The 20428-nt window shown below is 45.0% G+C and overlaps 1 protein-coding gene across 1 annotated transcript in view; it reads left to right on the plus strand.

The window, feature by feature from the left end:
• The first annotated feature begins 2916 nt into the window (after positions 1-2916).
• The window catches only part of Rfx4 (regulatory factor X4), a 132269-nt gene continuing 114757 nt past the window's right edge, over positions 2917-20428 (plus strand). The window contains exons 1-2 of the mRNA XM_028776974.1: positions 2917-2989; positions 9577-9663. Of these exons, the coding sequence (XP_028632807.1) occupies positions 2917-2989; positions 9577-9663 (160 nt within the window). The remainder of the gene's footprint in view (positions 2990-9576; positions 9664-20428) is intronic.

Below are 20428 nucleotides of genomic sequence, written 5' to 3' on the forward strand. Positions count from 1 at the left end.
TCCCCACCTCCTCTTCCATCTGGATCTACTCCTTTCTGTTTCTCATTAGAAAGCAATAGGCGCCTAAGAGATAATAATAAAATATAATAAACAAACCCAAAAACTATTGCATTGAAGTTGGGCCATACAAACCATCAGAAAGAAAAGAGCCCAAAAGAAGGTACAAGCATCAGAGACCCTCTTGATCCCACACTCAGGAACCCCATAAATGCACTAACCTGGAAGCCATACTATATACGCAGAGGACCTGGTACAGTCCCAGGCAGGTCCGCTGCTCGCTGCTTCAGTCTCTGTGAGTTCGTATGAGCTTGTTCATGCTGACTAGAGGGCCTCTTTTTCTTGGTGTCCTCCATCCCTCTGGCTCTTACACTGTTTCTGCCTCCTCTTCCATGGGGTTCCCTGAGCTCTAAGGGCAGGGATTTAATGGAGGCATCCCATTTAAGGTCTGAGTGTCCCAAGGTCTCTCACTCTCTGCATAATGCCTGGATGTGGGTCTCTGGATTTCTTACCAACTGCTGCAGGAGAAAGTTTCTCTGATGATGTCTGAGCACTGCATTGCTGACCTATGGTTATATCAGAATGTCATCAGGAGTAATTTTATTATTATTATTTTTAAGACCAGTAGTATTTGGTTTTACCCTAGGTCCCCAGGCTATGTAGTCTCTGGTTGTTGGTCACCCATGCAGTGTCTGGTATGAGTTCCAGCTCATGGCGTAGGCCTTAAGTAAGATCAGATCTTGGTTGGTTACTCCCACTGGCTCAGGTCTCCACTGCACGGGAGGATCTTCCAGGACAGACTGTAGATCAAAGGTTTTGTGGCTTGGGCAGTGTTTGTTTCTCCTTTGGAAGTGTGCACAGTACCTTCCCGTATCAGAGATGCTAGAATGTAGGGGTGAAGGTGCTATGCAGGCGCCAGCTGGACTTCTCCCTGTTCATTGAGCTGTGTAGCTGTTGTTTTCAGCAGTTTGGGGAAAGCAACCTAGAGTCTACCCAACAGCCTAATTATTTGGGGATTCCCATGGAACCCCTTTAGCCAACGACTCAATTATGTGCAACTCAATTCCAGTACTGGAAGCATTGGTGACAAGAATTGGCCAGCTAGGACTCCACTTCTCCCATTATTTGGTGATTTCACATAGATCACCTTTGTTCATATACGTTAGGAAGTTTCTACTGTATTAGATTTTCCAACTATCCCTCAAATGCCCCTTAATTTTAGCTGTATCTCCCTGGATTCCCTCCCTTAACCCATGCTCCCCCACCATCTAATCCCCCCATTTGAGCCCACTCATAATTATCTACCCTATTCCATTTCTATCTGTCCCTATCTGTCCCTTCTAGTCCTTTCCTTACTGTGAACCTACCCTCTGTGGCTCTACAGCCATCGCTTGGTCATCACTGACTTCAGAGCTAATGTCCTCATAGTAAGCAAACCCATACCGTCTTTGTCCTTCTGAGTCTATGATGCCTTACTCAAGATGATTTTTTTTCTAATCTCATCCATGTGCCTGCAAATTTTATGATGTCATTTTATTTAACAACTGAGTAGCACTCCACTGTATAAATGTACCACACTTTCTTTATCCATTCTTTTATGGAGGTACATCTAGGTTGTTTGCCATTTCTGGCTATTACAAATAGAGCAGCAAAGAACATGGTTGAGCAGGTGTCCCTATGTAGTATGAAGCATCCTTTGGGTACATGCCCAAGAGTGGTCTAGCTGCATCTTGAGGTAGATCAATTCCCAAATTCTTGAGAAACTGCCATGTTGATTTCCACAGTGGCATACATGTTTACATTTCCATCACATCAGAGGGCAAATTTCAAGAGTTAGTTTTCTCTGTCATGTGAGTCCTGAGGATTGAACCCAGGTCCTCTGGTCTTCCTTATCTCAATGGCCCAACCTGTTATTCTTCTGCCTGCTTCAGGGACTTTGTACATTTTGTTTCTTCTGCCAGGGACCTGTCCTTTCTTCCCTCTTTGCTGTGTTCACACCTGCCAACTCCTTAGTTGTCACTTCAATATCACTTCCTCTAAGATTCCTGACTCCCAAAATAAGTCAGAGTTTTCATTTCCTGTGGCACGTGTTGTGTGATTATGCACAACTGAGCTAAAAACTCCAGCCTTCCACAAGGATCTTGTGCCTGTACGGTATGGCTGGTGCCAGGCACATGCTACTTTACAAAGGGCTGGGAGGCAAATGATGATGGATAAATGTGAGCTCCCTCACGGGCTCCCCTTTGTGGAACCCCTGTGTGGTTCAAGTCGTCTGTGGGAAGCGCTTAGATGGCTCCTTAGAACATTGGGATAAGTGTGAAGTTCTACCCTGGGCCACTCAGTCCCTACGTGCTCCAGCTCTTCCGTGCCTCTGTCCTCCCCATCACAATGGCCTCCTAGGTCCTCCTCACTTTCCCAGCTCATTCCTGCCTTGGACTTTTACCCTCCAATGTCATCTTCTCAGACTAGCAGTTAGCATCCCTGCTACCTAAAACAATACCACAAGCCCCCATTATCTCATCCCATGTCTCTAAGTCACCACTCTTACGTCTTTGAGGTCCTTTCATTTGTCTGTTTGGGTCTGTCTCCACTGCAGGACACAGGTCCTTTGAGCCAGGACCTTCTCGGTCTTGTTCATCACTAGGTCTTTAGCCTAGCACAGAGTAGGCACTCCATCTATATTTGGTGAACATGGGAAGAAATAAGGGCAAACAAGGGGTAAGGCTGTCTTTGTGGCTCAGCCCCTTCCTGGATGGAACCCAGGGGCCCCTGGGCTAGGGCCTGTGGGGTTGCCATGGTAACCACTGACTGACCTGAGGAGCCCTTTGGAGAGGCCACAGCTGCTGCCTCCTAGGGTCCAGATTCTGTGTGTCCTCACCAATGTGGAGCCAAGAAAGAGAGAAGAGAGACTGGGAGGGAATGATCCAGAGCAAAGCATGGCCTGGTGCTGGAGGCTACACACAGAGGAGGCCCTGGCAACGCCATTCCACTGGTAATGACTTGGGCTCTGGGGAAGGGACCTCAACTCAAGTCCTCCTTGGCAGCCATTCGTGTGGCATATCAACCCTTTTATGTAGTGTTTTTACAGTTGTGGGTTCCTAAAATAAACCCCGGGCACAGTGTCCTGAAAGACCGCTTATACAGGGAACATGAATAACACCTTCTATTAAAAACCTGGTGACACTTTCTGTCAGGCAGTTTTTTCTCAGGTGTTGCATAAGACATTCCTGTCGGCACCAGAGCTCTGTGCTTTCCATTGTGCTTCCTAGGAAGCTGAGTTGCTTCTGAGCTGCGTACAGTTCCCAGGCTGGGCAGCCAGGTCTTTGCAAGCTGGTCCCAGGGCACTCAACACCTCTGTCCTACCAGGTCTTTGGGCCACAAATTGGTGAACTCTTCACCTTTTCCCAGAATCCACCCGGCCTTTCTCTACTGCATGCCCTTGTCTCTGACCACACTCCCCGTGCCTAAAATGCCTGACTTTCCTTTTCTGTCTGTCTGGTGTGAATCCTTGAAGGATCAGCCAAACTCAGCCAGGCCGAGATGGATCTGTCTTCCTTCCCACGGCCACAGCATCTCTGTAGATTCCTTGCTTCCTTGCCATGTGCCCTGGATCAGCATCCCAGCTTTGGAGTTAGAACCGACTCAGCTCAGCCACCTGCCGCCTGAGTTACTTTACCTGGATTCTCCCTGCCTGTCTTAGTTTCATTCCAGCAAATCAGAGCTAGTGGGTGCCCCGCCTTGGTTTCTCTGAGGAGAAGAGAGGAGGCATGTGACACAAGGTAACTGACGTGTGGCGAACTCAGTCACTGCCTCAGTTTGTCCCCCCACCCCCGACTTTCCTATTTTCCTATGACCCATGAGGCCAAATGGGTCAAGCACGTTGCCATTGCTATTTTAGGGCACCTTTGGAGAACCTTGGTAGGCAGGGATTCAGGAACCTGAGACCCACCCCCAATACCACATAGCTATGATTGGTGGTGCTGACACCTGAACTCAAGTGTCCTGACTAAATCTCATAGTCCACCAAGATCACGTCTGCCTTCTCTCCCACCTTGTCCTGACTGTAACACCCTCATGACACCATGTCAGCCATCTGGACCTTAAATGGAACATGCTGCTGCCTCCTTCTGATTCTTCAGAGGGCTTGTTCCCTCCCCGACTTCATCTTTGCTTAAATTCCTCATCTTCTGAGGCCTTTCTGGTGGACGGTCCCCCTATCTGTGATTTCAGTAACTGGTGTTTTGTTTTTTTCACTAGTCATCTCTGCCAACTGATTTCCAAACTATTCGTAGCTCTTGGGGACAAGATATTGAACGAAGCAAATAAGGTTGTTACATTTTAAGGGCGAGGAAAATAAATTCTAGAAAACAAATACGTAGGCTTTGAGACCCTAGGCCCCAGGGTTCTGGATGAATAATTTCTGTTAGAATTGTAAGAAAGGCACATGGTAGTTGTAAAATGAACATATAATGTAATCTCAGGTCTCCAAGAACATGTTCCCCAAGCTGTCATGAGGCTTTGGCTTTTAAGATTCATTTAAATCATCCTCCCGCACCCCCCAGTGTATCAACATGTGTTTGTGAAGCAGAATTCTAAGCTTGAGGTGCCTGGGACACGCTGGCTCCTGAGTGTGGTAACTTCCTGTTTCTTCCTCAGCCTCCTAGGAAATCAGTACTCTGTATGGTTCTGCTCAATCTCATCCTATAAGATGGAGAAAAGTCATGGAAACCAGGGTTTGTCAGTCTTTGAACCAAAGTGAAGAGGCAGGAAGGCCTGCCTGTAAGTAAAGCTGGTTAAGCTCCTGGGAAGTAAGACTCCTGGGCAGGCAGAGTCTCACCCTGCTTCCGGCTGTGAGCCCAGCTGTGCGGTGCAGCCAGTAGGTTGAACTCACAGCCATCCTCATGCCCTTTGCTACATTTGCCACAAGCTTGGCTTTCACTACAGGAAGTCATCAAGTGTGGGTGGCGAGCTCCTTCTTCTATATTGGAACAGTGCCAGTGTGGCCGCGCTGGTCACAGCTGGCCTTGCTTTGTAACTTTCACTTCAAGTTCTCATATCTATAAATAGAACCATCAAGTCATGGAGAGAACTCTGTTCTGAGGTTTAATTTAGACCAATGTATGACGATGTGTTCTTGGAAGACACTTGCCACATGGTACAAACTTCTTATTGCTGGGGTGGTGGGGAGCTGGCGGGAGAACACACCCAGTACTGTTTATTTAGTGTGTGCAACATCTCCAGGGCCAGGCATAGCAGACATCTGGGTTCAAGACAGAAAACAGAAGCTGGGAATGGTGGGTCATGCCTGAAATCCAGCATGTAGGAGGAGAGGCGGGAGGATTGAAATTTCTTAAGTTGGGGAAAAGCCTTTGATGTGCCATACTTTTCATAGACTTGACAATGAGGAAGATGAGAGAATCCCGAAGCTGTGTGGACAGGCCTGCTTATAGGCTATGCCTTCTTTGACATCTTAGGGCAGTAATGTAGCACTTATTGAGACCAGGCTGGGCGCTGTGTGCTTGATTCTAATGGAGAGTCCAAAGAAAGAACCAAATGCACTCCACTCCTGAGATGTTTGAGCTGCAAACTGAGGAGCCTGCTGCACGTGACAAAGGCTGACAAAGAAACAGGCAGGAGTATTCAGCAAAAATTATAATGTGTAGGTAGAGTTTTAGTGAAAGTTCTGACTAAAATCAGGTTTTGCTTGAGGTTGCAGCGCTGACGCTGTGTCTGGGTCACATATGGGAGGCAGGAGAAGGAGGCTCAGCTCACTCTTGGAGAATGAGGTCATGACCTTGGGGTGCTGGTGCTCTACCAACTGGGTGACTTTGACCAATCATCTAAGCTCTCTGAGTTTCATCCTTCTTACCTGTATTTCCGTTTCCTCTCTCCCTGACCACCTTGCCCTTCTCTTTTGAGGTTGAGTATGGATGTGTTTGCCAGAGGTTCCCTACCTTAATTTTTTGTTTTATTTTATTTTTTGGGTTTTCAAGGTAGGGTTTCTCTATGTAACACTGGCTGTCCTGGAACTTGCTCTTTAGACTAGGCTGGCCTTGAACTCAGGGATGTACCTGACTCTCACTACCAAGTGCTGAGATTAAAGGCTTATGCCACAGTGGCCCAGGCCCCAATTTTTGATACAGTGTCTCTCAGTAAACCTGGAGTTTGTCTATTTGTCTAGATTGGCTGGCCAGCGAGCCTCAGGGCTCTTCCTTTTCTTTGTCTCCCCAGCTCTGGGATGATAAGGGGTCACACCCAACTTCTTATGGGGGTGTTAGGAATGTGAACTCAGGGCCTCATGCTTTCTCAGAAAAGCACTTCACCTATGGAACTGATTCTCCAGCCCTAACACATGCCCCTTAACAACTCCTAGTTCATAGAGTTCTCGTGATGAGCCACATGCCAATTAGAACAGTCTGGAACACTTTGTTACTCAATTGCATGTGCTACAAAGGTAATGAGCTATAGAGGCTCATTAATATTCAGTATAGATGTCATTCTGGTTGAGCATGACAAACTCCACCCAGCCACATCCCAATCTGGACAGCAAAGTTTCTGGAAGCATGGGTACCCCGAGTGTTCAACCAGAGTCTGTACCCTTCGAGTTGACTCTGTTTGAGGTCATTGACTGTCAAGAAGAGGTTTAGAAGCCTGGATAGCAGCAAAGCAGGAGAAATTTCTTCCAAAAATCGCTGAAACAAGTGGGGACCTTGGACCAGAAAAATGGAGACATAGTAACTGTTTTCCCATCTCTGCCCAGTGTCAGAGACTGGATTCATTTGGGTGTTCCCTGGGACAGAGTGGAGAGCAGCTGGCTGCATACACAGTGTGTCTTGGAGTCAGAGGGAGGCATGGGTGTGCAACAGTAGGCAGAAGAGGATTCTCAGTCACATCTTGCTTCTCTTTGTCTCATGGTCCTCTTTACTGTCCCCTGTCCTTGGGCTGGGCTTTTATCTGTCTCCAGTGCTGGGACTGAGTCACAGCAGGCAGGAACAGGAGAGAAACATTTTTGCCTGACTCGGGACATGGTGGTCAGGGGCTGTGCCATTCTGGCCCATCTGGAGTTGAGAACAAGCTCCTCCTCCCTGGAATGTTGCCAAGTTTTCCAGAACCACCCCTCTTAGTGCAGAGGGTTCTCATGGCTGAACCAGGCCTTACCAAGGTTAACATGACTGGCTTGGGTACAGTCCAGAAAGGGACAGGAAGAATCTCATTGTTCCTCATCTCATGAAAAGAAGTGTGTGTGTGTGTGTGTGTGTGTGTGTGTGTGTTCCTTCAGAGACACGAGGACATTTTCAAGTTCCACCCCTCAGGCACTGTCCACTTTTTTTTTTGAGACAGAGTGTCTTACTGTCTTGAATGTCACATGGTAAATGAGGCTGCCTGGTCAGCAAGCCCCAGAGCTGTGTCTTCTCTTCCCCACCAGTGCCAGCATTATAAGTACACAGCACCTAGCTGGACTCAGGCTCTAGTGCTTGCCTTACTGAGCCATCTTCCCAGCTCCAGAGAGTGCTCATGGTGACGTGGTTTGATGGAAACAGATGCTGTGATGATCACTCATGGATGCTGCCATGGAACCATGTCAAGGCAGGAAGGGGTGAGGGAATCACAGTAGCAACATTCTGGAGAAATCTGGAAAGGGTTCTAGAGACCCACTTGCTTTGGGTTACAATGCAATAACAGACACCCACCTTGTTCATCCCAGCTTTGAAATGTTACAAGCTGCTGCCTTCCCCACTGTGCCTTTGAGCTTTGTGGTCCAAGATTTCAGCTCCTGCAGTCCTCAGGATTGCTCAGAAGCACCCGATTTCCATATCCTCTTAACAAGCTTGCCTTTGTTCCTCTCCTTGGATCTCTTCCCCCTACTTGTTTATAATTTTGGAAGCAGCTTGTAAAAGAACAGTTGATTGGGGCATCACTTAAAACAGAAGAGAATCTAGCACTTCTTGCTCTCACTTTGTTCCTACTTGGGGAAGCATGCATATCTGCCCGGCTTATACAGCCCATAAGTAACCTAAAGTTCTCACTGAAGATCCTTTCTCAGCCATCACTGAGTCTCCCTCTAAGTCCCAGCTGCTTTCTAGGAAAAATGGAGATTAAAATCCTCCCTTCTGAGGACAGTTTCAGGAAATGGAGGGAGATAATCTAGAAAGACCTAGCTTAATAAGATAGGAGATTCCCAACCCCCATATTGTGAGAGCAATGAAAGCCAGGGCTGGCGGTGCAAGCCTGCAATCCTAGCATGAGATGTGGAGGCAGGGGGATCACCAACATGAGTTACATAGTCACTTCAAGGACAAAATGGGCTACATTTTGAGATCTTCTGAACTGACTAGAAAAGAAGATGAAGAAAGTGGCCAGAGACTGTTGAGAACCACATGGCTCTGAACTCGGCCAGTCCTAGCCTAGAGCCACACACATTCCCAAGAACTGCCACAGTATATAAAAGTCACAGTGTAAAGAATACAGAACTTGCTGGGGCAATTGTTTAGGGAGTCAAGGCTCAAAAGCAGCCAATGACACATTAATAATAAAAAACAATGATAATAAAAAACAATAGCCCAGCTTGACTGTTAAAAAGTATGTAAGCACAAAGGCCTGAAGATCATTCTGGAAGCAGGTATCAGGATGTGAATTCCTGTCAGGTGCTAGAAGTGGGTCGTGCAGGCAGAAGGGACTTTCTTTGAGAATCCAGGATAGCTGGTAGATGTTTGAGGCAAGAGCACTTGCATGTTCTTTTGGACTCCGTTCAGAGGTTTGCAGTTTTCTCCCTTCATCTGATTGTTATTACAGAAGAAATGGAGTCCAAAGAAACACCAACATGGCCCCACACTCAAACCTGTCCCTCTGGTGTCACTCATAGTGGACTAGGTTGTGTCCAAAGGAGGTAACTGGTTGTATGTAGCTCATGTTGTTCAACAAATGATAGGATGAGTAGCAAGCTTCTAGAAAATGGACTAAGTGTTATGCTACATCACAAAATAGACTCTTAGTTAACTTTTGAAATTGGATAGAAATCTATAGTCCTTTAGATTTTGAAGGTGCTACATAGAGACTCTGGTACTTTTGGAAGAGTCCCCTTTGGGGAACACCTGACAGAAGGGGGTGATCTCTAGGGTCCCTGCCCCTCTCCACTTCAGATTCCTTTGGGTTTTGTTTTTATTTGAAGAAAAGAGTCTTCTACTGGCAGCTAAGTTTGGGAAACATCACCAATGGCAATCAAATTGTTTTGCAAATCACATCTCAGGAATGTATCTTCTGTGTAAAGGAAAGATGATCCTTTGTTGGTAGTACTAGGTTTTGAATGTTCCAGAATTGGTAGATTTTGACCAAGAAATCTTCAAGTGAGTCTGCAAATGGCCATGTGGCCTGCAAGCTACTTGGCAAACTTTCACCAGCCATGGTGCACACAGAGCTATACAGATAATCCATCTCTGGTCAGGGTGACATGGAGGAATGCTTATGGTCATGCACATCTAATGTATTTGCAATATTTCTCTCTCCTACAAACAGAAGCCCAGTGACTGACTGACTGACTGACTGGCTGATTGATTGATTGGTTATTTTTTTCTTCTGTAGAGAGCTGGATTGAAAGATGTCTCAATGAAAGCGAGAATAAACGCTATTCCAGCCACACATCTCTGGGGAATGTGTCTAATGATGAAAGTAAGTGCTTGACTCTCATTCCTTTATGACATCCCTGACCACGCTAGGGTCCTGATGGGAGGGGTGCAAGCCTTTACCCTAGCCTTGCTAGTTTCACCTGGAACAAGATACTCTCTAACCAGGAGTGTGCTGCAGAGAGAGTGGAGTCCAGTCACGTGGGCATGGAAATCTGGGTCAGGGCAAAGCCTCATTTGCTGTTTACATACCTGTCTTCCGCTGTGGCTCTTCTAGCCTGGTTCCCCACAGATCCCATCAGAGTAACGCTGTGATTGTGTAAACAGACCCCGAGGGGAAAACACTTTCAGTACCCACTGTTGATGTGCCTGTGTTGAAGGTTTACTGCTTTAGAACAACAAATTAATGCCCTTGCTTCTGGAAAGTAGAGATGTCTTCTTGACTTCAACTAGGAACTGGAGTTAAGTGTAGGATGTAAAACCCCACGTTTACACCGTTTCTTGTGCTGTGACAGGCCTCCTGAGTGCTTCACAGTTCAGAATTTATCTCCTCACCATTGGCACTAAAAGGGGGTGCAGCTCATTCTATCACCCCTGTGGATCAGAAGAATCTTTCTCCTCTGGGTGGGATGCAGTCTTAGCTCAGCTTTCTCGAAGCCTGAGCTGGGACCACGTGCCACCTGCCCCTTAGCACATTCCTTAAACTTTATCGTGCCTTTATTGTGTAGAGGTGGTTTCTTCCTATTCCTAATCCTCTGAGTTGGTTCTGCTTTGTTTTTGGTTTTTTTGAATCATAAAGTGTTTAATTCTACCATGTGTTTTCTTCTGTGCCAATTAATATGATTATTCGTGTTTCTCTTTCTCACGTTACCGTGGTATACTAATTACATTGACCTTTATGTTCTACTATCTTTGCGTGCAAGTAACTCCCCCAGCTTGGTCATTGTAGAGTGCTCTGTATTCTGCAGTTTTCATATGCTCTGTATTCTATTTGGCAGCTTTTTGTTGAGTGTCTTTGCATCAATACTCACAAGAGATGCTGGCCTGTAGTTTCTTTTTCCTTTGCAGCGTTTCTGTATGGCTTTAGTGCCATGGTGCAGATGGTTTCGACTTTGGCAATGTGCGTGCCTCTTCATTTTTTTTTTTTTTTAAGAAGACTGGTGATCTGAACATTCCCATGTCTTTGGTGGACTCGGGCACTCAAGTTTGCTCGGGTCGTCAGAGGACAAAGGCATAGACAGCCTTAGTAGATAGAGCCGTGCAGCTTTCCATGTAGCTTAGTTGATGTATACCCCCAGATGCGGCTGAGGCTTCTGGTGTCTCGCTTCCCTGCCAGCCTTTGTTGGAGCCATTCTTGTTCATCCTAGCTGTTCGCACAAGTGCATGTTGTTGTCATCACTGTGGCTTCAATCTTCATGTCTCTGATACCTCTTATCTCACCGTATGCTTACTGTTCCGAATCGTGCTCACGTTTTCCACCTGAGTGTCTTAAAAATAGTGTTGTCTTCTCTTTAATGGTATGTGAGTTGTACCTATAATCTAAGGGGGTTCACCAGGTAAAAGCAGCATACACATCTTCTCTCCATTTGTGGCTTGCCTACTCACTCTGTGTGTGTACACGTATGTGCACGCTTGCGCATATGTGCCTGCACGTGTTTATGGATGTCTACATATATGTATCGAGGCTAGAAGTCAACCTCTGGTGTTTTGAAGGAGCTGACCACCTTGGTTTTTGAGCCAGGGTCTTTCATTGGCCTAGAACTTGCCAGAGTAGGCTAGACTGGCTGGCCAGTAAGGCCCTGAGAGCCTCCTCTTTACCTCTCCAGCACTGGGATTACAAGTGCCCTCCCAACGCCTGGCTTCTCACATGGGTTCTGGGTCTCAAACTCACCCTCACACTTGCAAGGCAAGCTCTTTATTGCTGAGCCTTGTCCCAAGTCCCTTTTATTCTCTTAATGTTAATTTTGGATGAGTTAAACTTCCCAACTGTTGATATTTCTGTAACATTTAATCTAACATATATTTTGGATGTAAGTAGTTGGGGGTAGGTCACTCATGCGATAGCACACAGGTAGAAGCCTGGGGACAATGTGCAAGAGTTAATTTTATCCTTCTACCATGTGGGTTCCAAGGATGGAACACAAGATATCAGGCTTGGCAGCAAGGGCTTTAATTCACAGAGCCATGTCCACATCCTCCAGAAGTTCTTAAGTGTAACAAAGTCCAGCCTACAACTGCTTTCTCCAACAGTTACTGCTTTCTGAGTTAGGAAATTTGCTTACTCAAGGTCATGAAGATTTGTAGTTATCATATAGAATTTTATTCTTTTACCTTTACATTGGCAGACCATCTGAACTTTTTGTGTATAAGTTTAAAGGAAATAGCAAAGTTCTTTTTTTTTTTCATTAGTAATTTTCTTTTTTTTTTTTTTTCATTAGTAATTTTCAACAAACATCGGTCCATTTCTGGAAAAGAGCATCCATTGCCCACTGACAGGTTCCTTTGTTGGGAACTGAAGGTCATGTGTGCAGGGACCCAGGTCTGCAGTCTCTCTGTCTCTCTTACCACAGCACCTTTATAGGCAGTAGCGTCAGCTAACAAAGGCCTCATGGTATTTCTCTTTGATTTCATTTCTTTGGGGACAGAGTCTCACTGCTTAGGCAAGGCTGGTCTGGAATTCAATGTGTAACCCAGGCTGCAACACGCAAGCCTCTTGCATCTGCCTCTCCATGACCAAGATTATCCACAAGTGCCTCACCATGCCTCATATTTTTCTTCTTTATGATTATTCTGGGTAATCTGCATTCTTCCGTTGACACTTTTGAAACATTCTTACAAATCCATATGAACTTTAGAATCAGCTGGTAATTTTTTACGTCTAGAAGAAAAGCACCTACGAAGATTTTTAAAAATAGGGTTTCATGCAATCTACTACAAACGTTGGGGAGATGAGGCACTGTTAAGATGCCTCAGCGATTGAGATCATTTGCTATTTCTGGATGACCTGGACTCAGTTCCCGGAAACTGTAACTCCAGCTTTGGGGAGTCTGGTACACCTTCTGTCCTCCTCGAGCCCTGACAAATACATGGTACATAGACATACATGTGGGCATACGCACATGCACATAAAATAAAGATACGTAAATATACTTCCTGAATATCTTGGAAAACCAGCTGGGGATGGCAGCACACAGCTTAACTCCCAGCACTCAGGAGGCAGAGGCAGGTGGATCTCTTGAGTTCCAAGCCAGCCTGGTCTACAGAGTGAGTTCTAGGACAGCTGGGGATATACAGAGAAACCCTGTCTCAAAAAACAAACAAACAACAATAACAACAACGAAAAGTTTTGAAAAAACCAACCTCTTGACTTTTTAATCCGTGTGTGCAATATTTAATCTCTATATTTAGAACATTTTAATTTAAAATGATCATCATCTTTGGATTTATTCTTAGGCAACTAATGTTCTTTGGTGTTAGTATTAATATTTTTATAATTAGTACTCACTAGCACATCAGAGTGTAATTGTTTTATCGGGTACAGATAATTAGTTGACTTATAAGTTTGCTTTCGGGGGTTGTTCAAGATCAAACCCTGAGTCATGTGCATGCCAGGCAGGGACTCCTCTGCTGAGCCCTTGAGTTTTTGAGACACAGTCCTGTTATGTACTCAGGGTGACCTGAAACTTTGTATGCTCTTGCTCCCTCTTCTTGTGTCATGGACTTCATGACTGTATCTCTATGCCTGACCACACTGTCTGAATATTGTTTGTACATCACATCACCCAAGGATGGCAGTGCTTATTTCTCTTTTATTATCTCTACCTTTTAAAAAGATTATTTTATTACATTTATTTATACAAGTATTACTTTACTCCTTGCTTGTGTATGTATGTGTGTGTATGTATGTATGTGTGTGTATGTATGTATGCATGTATGTATGTAATGTATGCTCCAGTGTTACACAGTTGGCATGTGGAAGTCAGAGGACAAAATATTTTTTTTGGCCAGTGTCCTTTGCCTTACAGAAGTTTTGCAGTTTCATGAGGTCCCATTTATCAATTGTTAATCTTAGAGCCATTGGTGTTCTGTTCAGGAAGTTGTGTCCTGTACCAGTGCATTTCCACTTTCTCTTCTATGAGATTTAGTGCATCTGTTTTTATGTTGAGGGTACTTGATCCATTTGGACTTGAGTTTTGTGCAGGATGATAAATATGGATCTATTTGCATTCTTCTACATGCAGAGATCCAGTTAGACCTGCATCATTTGTTGAAAATGCCTTTCCCCCCATTGTATGGTTTTGGCTTCTTTATCGAAATCATCTGGCCATGGGTGTGTGGGTTTATTTCTGGGTCTTCGATTCAATTGCATTGATCAAAGTGACTCTGTGCCAACACCATGCGGAAGACAGCTTTCTGCTCTTTCCACCATGTGTGTCCTGAGGACTGAACCTAGGCTGTCAAGCTTGGAAAACCAGCGCCCTCACCAGCCCAATCCCAGCCCAACATTTTTGTGTTTTGCTTGTTTGTTTGTTTTTTCTCCTGTGCTGTGGTGCACTAGCTGGGCCCCAGAATGATGCCTACTTGAAGAGGTGAGCCAGGGCATCCTTGTGTTGCTCCCAGGCTGATCCATGGACGTTTTTAATGAGTCCATTCAAAGAGAATTCTTTGTGTGTGGATTTTTGTATCCTTTCTTTCAGACTGAGAAAACCCCTTCTTTCCCTAGCACACTAAGAGATTTCACTCCAACGATTGTTAAATTTCACCAAATACCTTTGTCTGCATCCATTGCAAAGATCACGTGTCTCTCTGCTTTTTTTCTGTTAGCACTGTAAATTACATTGATTACTGAATTTTTGCATTTCTTGAATAAACTACACTCGGTCAGAAGTGTCACCTTTTGGAGTATATATTTTTGGGTTATATTGACAACTATTCTTATACATCTCGCTGTTTCAGGTAACTTAATTCTAAAGTTGGAAGAATGGGTAATACCAGCAGTTCAAGTTTTGAGAATTAAGTGAATTAAATTGTGGAAAGACCTTGGAGAAAAGTGCTTTGCACCTGATAATTGATTCTATCTGAGTAATTGCTAGCTATCACTTAGTATTATTGCTATTAGTAGGTCTATGTTGATGACATTTATTGGTCTGTGGTTTTTATAAATGTCCTTATCAGGTTTCTCTGTGAAACTCGAAGAAGCCCCATAGAGGGGTATGAAGCTTCCACTTTTCCATTTGCTTTGGAAAGCCTGTAAGAGAACTGCTTCCTTCTTAACTGTTTAGGAGAATTCATCGTGGAAGAAGTCTCTGAGTTTTTCTTTGAAGGAAAGTGTTTTTTTTTTCTCTCTCTCTCTTGCTCTCGTTTGATCTCTTGCCTTTTTGCTCCCCCTCTGTCCCCTCACTCCTTCCCCCTCCCCTTCCTCCTCTCTCCATGTGCTCATGGCTGTTCTCTCTCTCTCTCTCTCCCTCTCTCTCTCTCTCTCTCTCTCTCTGTCTCTCTCTGCCTCTACTACTCTCTTAACTCCCCTCCCCATTCCCTGAATAAACTCCATTTTCTCCAAAAAAGGAAGGAAGGTGTTTAATGTCTCATTAAATATTTTAAGTGGGTATAAAACTATTCATAATTTTCTTATTTTAACAAATTGCCATTCTTAAGGAATGTATATTGTTTGTATCTTAACATTTATCTGTGTATTAGCTAGTTTTATGTCAAGTTCATACAGCTAGAGTTATCTGAGAAGAGGGAACCATGGTTGAGAAAATACCTCAATAACACCTTGACCCACGGGCAAGCCTGAAGGACATATTTGTAATGAGAGATTGAAGTGGGAGGGTCCAAACTGTTATGGGTGAGTCAACCCCTGGGCAGATGCTTCTGGGCGTATAAGAAAGTAGGCTGAACACGCCATGGGGAGCAAGCCAGTAAGCAGTGTCCTTCCAAGGCTTCCTTCTGCCTTCAGTTCCTATCTGCAGGTTCCTGCCCTGGACTCCGTAACGGACTGATAAACTATAAGGTGAAATAACCTTTCTTCCCCAAGTTGGTTTTGGTCATGGTATTTATCCCAGCCACAGAAACCCTGACAGACATGGCATGTGTTCCAACTCTCCCTTTACTTCTTGTGTCATCTTTATGATCTCTCTCAGGTTACCCCTCCTCTCTGTGGCGGTAACTCTGCTCTCCTGTTTATTATTTACTCCCTTCCTCCTTTGAATTTAATTTGTTGACTTTCTCTGGTTTGGGGTAGATAATTGATGTTCATCTTTTTCTAAGAAATACATTTAAAATTGTAAGATTTTTCTCAAAGTACCCTATCACCACTAATACTATTTTGCCTTGAAGTTTTGCCCCAACTACCCCAGCTTCTTTCTGGGTTGTTACAGTATATTTTCCATCTCTGCTTTTCCCCCCCTGATTTTGCTAAATTCAGGAGTAAGGTTTTTAGTATTGTTTGTTTGGTACTGGGGATGGAACCCAGTTTAGCTGTATGCCATAGCGCTGACCTACATCCTGGCCCTGTGTTCCACATCCTGTGTTACCGGCTGTTATCATCAGGTGACCTGCTTTAAGTCTACCGCCATGCCTCTCTCTCCTGCCTATGGCTTGTCTGCAGGTCCCCAAGGCTTCCTCTCCAAGCCTTTGCCATCGCTTAGCTGTCATCCAGGTCCCGATTTCACCTAGCTCTGTATCACAGAACATCTGCTGTGCAATGTCAATATTAGAAATTGTTGAGACTCACTTCCTGCCCCAGCACAGGGTTTATCTTGGCAAATGTCACAGGGAGGAAGATGCTTTGGCTGTTGGTCAGATGGGGTTTGATAGCTGTGGTCTTCAAACACGCCACATCCTTAAAGACCCTGCCGTCTTTGGCTGTTTTCTCGGTTCTGAGACAAGTGCATTTAATACTCCAGCTGACTATAATTGCTTTCAATTATCCTTCTAGTTTTGTTAGTTTTTAACTTAAAAATATTAATTTCTTGAGTAATTTAGGATTGCTGTATCTTATTAATGACTACCACCACCACCACCACCACCACCACCACCACCACCACCATCAACTGTTTCTACCCTATCACCACTAGTACTATTTTGCCTTGAAGTTTTGCCCCAACTACCCCAGCTTCTTTCTGGGTTGTTACAGTATATTTTCCATCTCTGCTTTTTTCCTCCTGATTTTGCTAAATTCAAGAGTAAGATTTTTAGTATTGTTTGTTTGGTACTGGGGATAGAACCCAGGGTCGCACACATGCTGGCCCCTCCTCTAGCCCCACGATGAAGGTTGTTCTGTTGTTCTGTGTGGTGCTGGGAATCCACCCAGAGGCCTTGCATGGGCCAGGCAAGCCCTGTGCTGCCAAACTGCCACAAGGCTGTTTGTGGTTGTTGGTAGGTTTTTTGGTTGTTTGTTTTTGTTTTGTTTTGAGTGTGTGTTTCCCTACAACTCTAAAAAATGTCACTTTATAGTCTTCACCTTTATTGGAGCATTTTCCTCGTTTTGTCCAGGGCATTAGTGTTGTCTTTTTGGAGCCGGTTTTTGGAATGTCTGTTTAAACTGATGCTTTCTTCAGCTCATTTTCAAAGCAGACATTCTTCTGGAGAGGAAATCTTGGTCTGGGGAGATGGCTCAGTGATTAAGGTGCTTGGCTGCACACCTTAGGGACCTCAGTTTGACTGCCAGTGCCCATATCTAGTGTGGCCACCGGTGTCTATGATCCCAGTGATGTGGGCCAGAGACAGGAGGGCTCCGGAGTGCCCTTGCCTGCCTGCTATCAAGTGGCTGCGCTCCAGGCTCAGTGAGAGACCCTGACTCAGAAAATAATCGGAGAGTGATTGAGGAAGGCACCCAGTGTCAACCTCTGGCCACTACACTCATTTGCACACATGTGCGCACGCACACACACACACACACACACACCAGTGGAAATCTTGGGGATTGCAATCCTCTCACTATGACTGCGTTGACTTGCTCCTTGTTAGTTCATGCTCAGCATGAGAGCACCGTGGCCTCGTTCTGATCTCCCAGGCTCTTACTTGACCGTGCTTTTGGTCTAAATATGTCAGAAACTACAAGAGACCTGATTATTGTTGTTTTAAGCAGTTATATTTATTTTTGTTAATTTGCATATTCTGCTCCTCCCCCAGATCTTTATTTCTGCCAGTTCTCGGGATCATTTTTCATGTGTGTGAAGAGATTGTTTTCCTGACTTTGATGCTTGTAACACAATGCAGTGTCTTTATCAGCCAGTATTTCTGAAGGATGCTGGATATAAAATTCTAGGTCAGTGAGGGGTTTGGAATTTTGACTTTCCTGTCAACATGTTAAAGCTGACATTTCATTTATCTTCTAAATACAACAAAAAATGTCTCTTGGGTATAAGTCTTCAGAGGAATCATCATTTCTTTGAATGGAGTGTGCTGTTTTCTTGCTGCTGTTAAGTTTATCCTCTTGGACTTCTCTTTTCAGTAGTCTAGTGATGACACCCACACATAGGTTGATACTTGGTTGTATCTTTTCTTCATGGGGAACCCAGGGCTTCACCTGTTTGCAGGTTTGAAAACATGAAGTGCAGACTTTCTGTATTAGTCACAGAGGAAGCTAGAGAGACTCAGGTGACAAGATAGCCCCAAAGAGCAAGAGACAAATGGGATGTTTCCGAACTCCTTTTCCCTTCTCTGGGATGTAGAGTACGTGCAATCTAACACAGATGTGCCCAAATGCCCCAGCCTCCAGACTGCCCTTTCTGAGTACCTAAACATCAAAGGACTCTAGCCTCCAGCCTGTATCTTATTAGGAGCCATAGCCTTCCATTCTGCCCTGGTACTGTCAGACCCAGTGCATGCCCAGGAATGGTCCTTGTGGCTTGGCAGATGGATCTCTTTCTCCTTGATTGGACCACTCTGGGTCTGCGCTCTCCTCTCTCTCCCAGTTCCTGATGGTGGCTCTCCTGCCCACCATCTTGCCTTGCCCTGGAAGCTGGCTTCTTTCTCTACCTTCTGACCCTCCTGACTTACCATAACTGGAGATGACAGAGAGCACTTAGCATAGGAAGCCCAGGGTCATGGTGGGTCATGAGGTGATGTGACACAGCACTGCTCTATTAAGGCTTCTCCCTGTTTCAAGGTTCTGTAAGTGAAAGTCTCCCCTTTCTCCACTCAGTTCACTCAGGGACCTTCAATTTATTATCCAGTTTGGAGCCTTGTAACTACATAAGGGGGATTCTGGAGAACAGGAGATGATGTTAAATCACATTTGAAATTCCTAACGGGGAAAGAATGGTGTGAAGACCGCTAGACTTTATCTGATGGGGAGAAGACAGGCTAGGGGAGGGAGGACTGTCTCTCAGACCTGCTTTGTAAGTCCCTCAAACTCTGGGCAAAAATCTTCCTGCCGGTGGCAGAGAGAGCTCAGATAGTTGCCCAGGCTAGACACTGCCTTAAAGTCAGAAACAAGGGGTGTCTCCTGCAGGGAAATATCCTACTTTAGCTCAATAGTGACCACTTTCATTCATTCTTTTTTTGGTTTTGGTCTTTAGATTACGGTTATTTGTTTACTTATTTAGTAGTGGCCACCAGACTCTTGAGGAAGTCAGGTCTCTCCTTTCACCGCATGGGTCTTGGGGCTTGAACTCAGGTCCTCAGGCTTGACTACAAGCACTTTTACAGGCTGAGCCATCTCACCATCCCCACTTTAATTCATTTTAGAAATACATTCTTCCGATATTTCCTAATGCAAATAAGAAACGTGGATATATGTTCTGCGTAGGCATAAATTTTTTGCAACTTACTTTTAACAAGAATTCAACCTCTCCTCTAGATTATCATCCAGCTGAGGCAGTGGAAGAGAAAAGTTATTAACACATAGGGGATGTGGACTTGTTCAGCAATAGTTCTTTAGGGATGAGCTTGTTCTTCTTGGCCAGCAGTTCAGTCCCACAGCAAACACCAAACACAACTCAGCTGCTGCAGACCAGACCTGTAGGCAGGCAGACACAACACAGGAACCAGCAGCTACCGTCCAGTCCTTTCAGCAAGCAGACGCCAGGCAGCTGTAGTTTAATCCTGAAGAAACCAAAAGGCTTGACAACCAGCCTGAGGCAAGGCTGCTGAAGTGACAAGCTGCCTCAGGAACCTCGTGAGCAGTTCTTGGGCAAGTTTCTCTCAATGGCAGTGTTATTACAAGTTGATCTTAACAACACTATGCAAGGCGAACCAATACATGCATGTCTCTAGTGAAGAGTAGTGAGGTGGAGCAAACCAAACCTAATCTCAGTGCCCCCACTGTCTGTGGGGTCACGTTTATACTCCTTCATCACAGGTCCTTTCACCTGTCTGGTATATCCAAACATCCTTTCACCTGTGTCTGCTTCAGGATAACATTCTTTCACATGTTTGCTTTAGCAAGACATCCTTTTAGCTGTGTGTCTCAGAAAACCATCATTTAGTGTAACTTTCCACAGAACTAGAAGTTTCCACTTCGGTTCTGTGTCACTGTTTTCTCTCTGTCATACACAAATGGTGTTTGCTACAGTCTATGCAAATATGCGCAGTGCTGTGACTTGTGTTCATTTCTGGGCCAGCCTAAGAGTTCAGCGTTGGTAAGATAGAGGCCACCAGGCACAGTGGCATACACTGATAGTGCCAGCACTTGGGAGGTAGAGACAAGAGGACGAGGCGTTCACAGCCATCCTTGACTTATCATGAATTTTAAGCTAGCCTAGGCTACATAAAGCCCTGTCTCAAATAAAAAAGAGAGAAAGACAAGAGAGAAAGGAGAGAGAGAGAGAGAGAGAGAGAGAGAGAGAGAGAGAGAGAGAGAG

This window comes from Grammomys surdaster, unplaced genomic scaffold (assembly GCF_004785775.1).
Source record: "Grammomys surdaster isolate TR1022 unplaced genomic scaffold, NIH_TR_1.0 275, whole genome shotgun sequence".
Classification (NCBI taxonomy): Eukaryota; Metazoa; Chordata; class Mammalia; order Rodentia; family Muridae; genus Grammomys; species Grammomys surdaster.